Source organism: Calidris pugnax, unplaced genomic scaffold (genome assembly GCF_001431845.1).
Source record: "Calidris pugnax isolate Ruff unplaced genomic scaffold, ASM143184v1 scaffold17, whole genome shotgun sequence".
NCBI lineage: Eukaryota > Metazoa > Chordata > Aves > Charadriiformes > Scolopacidae > Calidris > Calidris pugnax.
The window spans coordinates 2250740-2256812 of NW_015090794.1; the positions used below are offsets into that span (position 1 = coordinate 2250740).

Consider the following 6073-nt stretch of genomic DNA (forward strand, 5'->3'; position numbering starts at 1 on the left):
TAAAAAAAAATAAAAATTAAAAAAATCTCATAGTAAAATACCATTCAAATACAGAGAAAAGGAGCAAGAAAAAATAAAAAACCACAATAAAACCAAAAACATCGGGAGAACAGAAAACCTCGGTCAAAATATTTCATTCTGAATAGCCCGTCTCCTTCAAAGCTGCTCTCCGCGTTTCTTTTCAGCACAGAAATAGGTTTGAGCAGAAAGAAAACATAACACATACTTGATAAAAAGCAATTTTTAATTTTATCAAATTGATCTGTACAAAAGTTAGCATTGCTTAGTCAGAAGCTAGTGAAGAGAACAGATAAGTAACAGCCAAAGTCTTTCAAACTTTATACAGAAAAATAGATTGCATAAAAATGAGTTTTCTGTATTTTTCCCCCACCCCCACGTCCCCAAAAGGAAATATGCAAAAAATATTTTTAGAAAAAGAGTAGGAAACGTAGAAAAGGTAAAAAGATGATAACCTCTGAAATGTGTTTTTAGATTTACAAAGTTTTTAAAGGCACAAGTTACCATAAAATAGATGGTTATTATATGCTCAGCATACAATGGAAGAAGTAGAAATATATCAATGAAATATTAGTCTAAAACTAAGTACCTAAACATTTTTTAGTGGAGAAGATTTTAGTTTCACAGCTTGATGGATGATATCTGGTCCCTAGAAGCCAAAATTAAAGCAGAAGTTGATAATTTCTCATTAAATTACATCTTCCTATAAAGTAGTCCTGGTTCTGAAAGTGTACAAAGACTCTGCAATGCCTTAAATCCAATTTTAACTCCCCAAAGCAGGTAGCTAGAAAAAAAAAAATAAATTGCCTGCTCCTTTTTGCAACCGTTTTAGCCTCCCAATTTAATTAGTAACTTCCCTCCCCCCCACTGCCCCCCTCGTTATTGTACATTCCCATTTGAGTTTCCTGTTGGTGACCAGGTCTGCGATGGGCAGATTCGTTCAGTCCCTCTCTCAAACTCGACTGCTGCAGCGGTTCAAAACGAAAAAAACCCAAAACCCAACGAAAAAATTCTATAGACTCATAACACCATTTTATTGTATCATCTCCACTATTTTTTTTTATGCTCCCTCCCCACCCCATCTTTAAAATCTTTTAAAATTCTACTTTTTGCACAAAATTACTTCATTAATTAAAAGACAAAAATAATACAGAACATAAATACATATTTAACAGATTTAAAAAAAAACCCAAAAACAAAACAAAAAACACTTTAAGCTTCCAAAAAACAAAAACAAAATGTTAATTACAGCCAAACCTTGCTTAGAAGAACTCTCAACAAAAAAAAAAAAAAAAAAAAAAAATTTAACAGATTTAAAAAAAAACCCAAAAACAAAACAAAAAACACTTTAAGCTTCCAAAAAACAAAAACAAAATGTTAATTACAGCCAAACCTTGCTTAGAAGAACTCTCAACAAAAAAAAAAACAAAAAAAAAAACAACAAACACTTCAGACATTTAATTGGTTGGTCCCACCAGACTCGTTTGTTCCCACGAGATGGTTTCACGGAATAGCCGGGTTTTCGGGGTTCATCCACGTTGGTCCGAGTGAGTTCTTGCCCTCAAGGTTGGTCCGTTCCTCACATTGCAATAGACCCTTAAAGTCTCAAACAGATTTATTTTTTTTTCCTTCCCCCCCCTCCCCAACTTCCCACCCCCCTGCTCCACTTTTGCACGTGTCAACTTCCACGACGAGTAAGTTCAGTTCAGTCCTCACAGAGGAGTCGAATGGTTTTGTCCTTCATTTATTCAAAAGGAATCACCCGTCCTTTTATTTATTTTTTTTTCGTGGTGGCGGTGTCGGGGTGGTTGTTTTTTTTTTTTTAAATTCTTTTTTAATTTTTTTTTTTTTAAATTGTATTAAAGAAAAATAGAGCTCTGTCCTTTTGGAGAGTTTTGAAGCAAGGGGACATCCAGTCGCAACGAGCAGAGTTCCCAGTGGCTCAGGAGGCACTTCGGAAACTATCGCGGCACTCCACGCTCTTCGTCTTCATTCCTTCATTAGTGCATACGTTGGGGAAGCCCTCGGGGAGGGGGACTCCACGCATCCTTTAAGGCCTCGTCAGGGTCGTATAGACCGGCTGGTCCCAGTTAGCGGTGGGGCTGTGGGCCGGCGGGATGGACAAGCCGTTGAGGATGGGCGTCGCGTAGGGACGGCGGGAGGAGTGGAAATAGGGATACTGGTAAATGCTGGAAGGGTAGCCGGGGTAGGGGTTGTAGTAGTTGGAGCTCTGGAGGTCCGTGTAGTCGCACTGGGAGCTGGAGAAGGAGGCGGCGGCCGTGGCGGTGGAGGCGGTGGTGGCACAGGCCTGGGCGCTGTAGGAGCCATAGTCGGAGTGTGCAGGGGAGCCGTGGGACTGGTCGCTGTAGTGGCTGGGGCTCAGCTGCTCCGTTTTGATGTGCGGCCTTTGCTGGCCCGAGTCAGCAGACGACGGCGACGCCGAGGCCGGGCTTTTGTGAGTCCAGACCTGGTTGGTCCCACCGGTGCCCGTGGCCGAGTGGGAGTAGGAGGCGCCATAGGAGCCGGCGGCGGCGTTGGGGCCGTGGTCGGCCGGCATGGCAGCGTGGCCATTGAGCGGCAGGTACTGGTCGAACTCGTGGACGTCGAAGGTCTCCATGTTGTTGATGACCTCGCTGCTCAGCTCTGAGATGTCCACGTTGCTGAAGTCGATGTTCTGGCGGCCACTCTCCACGAGGCGGCGGCCCTCGTGCTTCAGCTCCTGCTTGCTGCCATGGTGGAGGTCGGTTTTGGGGGTGGTGGGTGGGGTGGGTGGCCCGTGGGTCTGACCTGGGGATGAAGGGACAGCAAGACTTTTAACAAGAGTAGCCACAAAACACCCAACTCTTTCAAGGATGATTAAATAAAATGCATGTTTTCACCCCCTCTTATTGCAAGTGAGGTTGATATCTACGGCCCCATGTTGGAGGTGCCTGATGGGGAGCACCAGGGACTGGCATGGTGGCAGGGAGGACATGTCCTCAGCTGGGCTAAACCATGTGCAGCGGGCAGGAGAAGGCAGGGAGCACTCTGTGCCCATCAGGGTCACTCTGGGACATGGCAGGACATCTCTCCAACACACAAACTACCCCTCTCCTGGGAAGCAGAACCTGGGTCTCCAGGAGGGACCCACTCAGCCTCTTCCCACAGGCAGCCTGGAGCCAGCCTGGCTCTCCTGGAGGCAGAGAAGCCGTCCCAGCAGAGCGGGCTGGGGCTGGGATCCCCAGCCAGGCTGGGCAAGAGCGCAGACGCGTCTGAAGCTGCAGGACGTTCGCAATCCTCCTGGAATCTGTCAACACGCACCCTCTGCCAATTCGCAGCGCCGCCGAGAAGCGGGGAGCTCCGGGGGGAAGCCGCCTCTCCAGGACCCGCTCCCCCAGACACCCTTCATATGGCCAATGGCTTATTAACCCTTATTAGCTCGCAATTAATTCCCCCTGCTCACGGGGAAACCGAGATCCCTGCGATTTGGGGATTTCCTACGGCACAGTCAGCTCTATAAGCACTTACTAAAGAAAACCGTGGCCACGTTCACAACCTGGTAAAAAAAACACAGCTCCTGGGGCAACAGCTCCTGCTTTTGGATGGTCCCAATCCCACCAATATTCACTCAGGGGACAGATGAGCCCCGTGCCCACCAGTGAGTTCACGTCCCAAACCAAAGCGCCCGGGACACGCAGGTTTTTCTTGCCCGTGGGGGTCCTTTACCTGTGTGGTCGCCGTGATGGTGGGACTCGGCCATGCCCCCCAGCCCGCTGTCCGCTTTGTAGATCTGCGTGCCCGCGTGGTGGCTGAGCTCTGCTCCGGAGTCGGAATCACTCTGCCCAGCTTTTACACTTTTCCTCCTCCGTGGCTGGTATTTATAATCCGGGTGATCCTTTTTGTGCTGGACCCTGAGCCGCTCAGCTTCTTCCACAAAGGGACGTTTCTCATTTTCGCTTAACAAACTGGGTTTGGATGGATATATATATTTTTTTAAATAAGGAGGAGGGAGAGGGGAAAAAAAAAAAAAAAATTTTGGATGGATATATATTTTTTTTTTTTAAATAAGGAGGAGGGAGAGGGAAAAAAAAAAAATAATCCAAAATTAATGTCTTTTCCCTAGAAGTGTTCAGCCTGTTTTCAGACTCACACATCCCCATTCACCATACACTGATTTGAGCAACCAAAAAGTTAATTACAAAACAGATTTGCCGTGGCAAAAAAAGAGCTAAACTATGCTGCAAAAAATGTTTCAAAACACGAAGTATAAATGCGTGAAAAAACCCCAACCACTATGACTACCCATAACTAAGCAAAACAAAATCCCCCCGCCCCAATTTCAACGCCTTTGCCAAATATTATTCCTATGTTTGTCCTACAAATGTCACCCCCTCACCGCGACAAACAACGCTGCCCATTTTGAGCTTTGTTTGGTGCTTACAAAGAAACCACGAAGGCAACAGCGATGGGATTATTTCTTTCCAAACTCTCCCCCGCCCAGACCTCTCTTTGCAAACTCTTGGAGAGTCTCAAACCGCAGCGGGAGCATCGCTGGCCCAAGCGGACAGGAAAGATGTGAGTTTGGTACAGACGGACACGACCGAATATACCACGCGGTAAAACGTGGCTCGTCGCAGAGCCTTGGAAAGCAGAAAGCACTTTTTTTTTGCCACCCAGGAAAAAAAAAAAAGTTTGCATTGGTGGGCAGCGTTGAACATGCAAGCAGGCAGATGAGAAGGGAAATTAGAAAGCAGATTTAAAAAGCTGCTAAAAATCAGCTTGTTTGGTTTTACAGTTTGTTAAGCAGCAGGCAAGCAAGGGAAGGGAAAAAACTTTCAGAAAAAGCCATTGTAAAAGAAGTAGTTTTCAAAAAAGTCTCAGTCTCCTGGGGACAGAAACACGGGAAAGCCTGGCCAGGAGAGGAAAGGGCTTGGGCTGCACATCTCAGTGATGGAGCAGGGAAAATCCACGCGTGACACAGGCTGCGGGGCAGGACCCACCGGCAGCGGCCGGGCTGTGCCCGTGGCACCCAGACCCCTGAATTTTTTGGAAGCAAGAACCGGCACGTCCTCCGTAGCGGGTCGACATGCTCGGGGCGGGGAGGGGGTGGGTTTGCCCTTCAGTTTGAAACGCTTCAAGAATCCCCCACGGGTGCGGATGGGCAAGAAAAATTTAAAAAGTTTAAAAAAAAAAAAAAAAAAAGATATTTTTAAAAAGCGGTGGGAGGGGGGATTCAGCCACGCAGCCCCAGGCAAAGCTCCCGTCGCTTCCCCGGGCAGCCCGCGGGGGTCCCGCTGGTACAGCCCCGCTGCGGGGGGAGCGAGTGTCTGCGTGCGGATCCCGCGCCCCCCGCGAAGCGGTGCCCGGAGAGAGGACGCGGGGTGCGGAGGGATGGCCGGCCGGCCCGGAGAGAGGATGGAGGACGGGGTGCGGAGGGGTGCTCCGCGGGGGGATGCGCGGCCCGGAGCGAAGATGCGCGGCGCGGAGCGGTACCCTGCGGGGGGGATGCGCGGCCCGGAGCGAAGACGCGGGGCGCGGAGCGGTACCCTGCGGGGGGGATGCGCGGCCCGGAGCGGTGCCCCGCGGAGGAGGGGGGGGAGATGCGCGGCCCGGGACTCACCGCCAGAGTTTGCCCAGGGTCTTGCTGAGCTCGGCGTTGTGGAGATGCGGGTACTGGTCGGCCAGCTTCCTGCGGGCGGCCTGCGCCCACACCATGAAGGCGTTCATGGGCCGCTTGACGTGCGGTTTGGCCTTGAGCGATCCGTTGCCGCGGACGGGCATGGGCACCAGGCTCCAGTCGTAACCCTTCAGCACCTGCGAGACGGCGTCGCGGATGCAGGCGGGGAACCGCTCGTCCACCTCGGCCGCGTCCACCTTAGCCCCCAGCGGAGCGGCGCCGGGTGGACGCGGGGCGGGTGCGGGGGCGCAGCCCAACCCCTCGGAACCGGCGGGGGACAGCGGCGAGTCGGAGTCCGAGTCCACGTGTGACATGGAGCTGGTGGTGCCCGCCGGGCTGCACGGAGCCTCCAGCGCTTTGTCGTGCTCCTCGGTCATGTTGAGCATTGGTGGCGGCGGG

General features: G+C 50.5%; 1 protein-coding gene across 1 annotated transcript; it reads right to left on the bottom strand.

Annotated features, from left to right (window-relative positions):
• Positions 1 to 226: 226 nt before the first annotated feature.
• Positions 227 to 6067, bottom strand: SOX8 (SRY-box 8). The gene is made up of 3 exons (XM_014936679.1): positions 5618 to 6067; positions 3724 to 3962; positions 227 to 2805 (listed from the first exon to the last, which is right to left on the bottom strand). Exons 1-3 carry the CDS (start codon positions 6058 to 6060, stop codon positions 2069 to 2071), a joined length of 1419 nt encoding a protein of 472 aa, XP_014792165.1. The 5' UTR covers positions 6061 to 6067; the 3' UTR covers positions 227 to 2068.
• Positions 6068 to 6073: the final 6 nt, after the last annotated feature.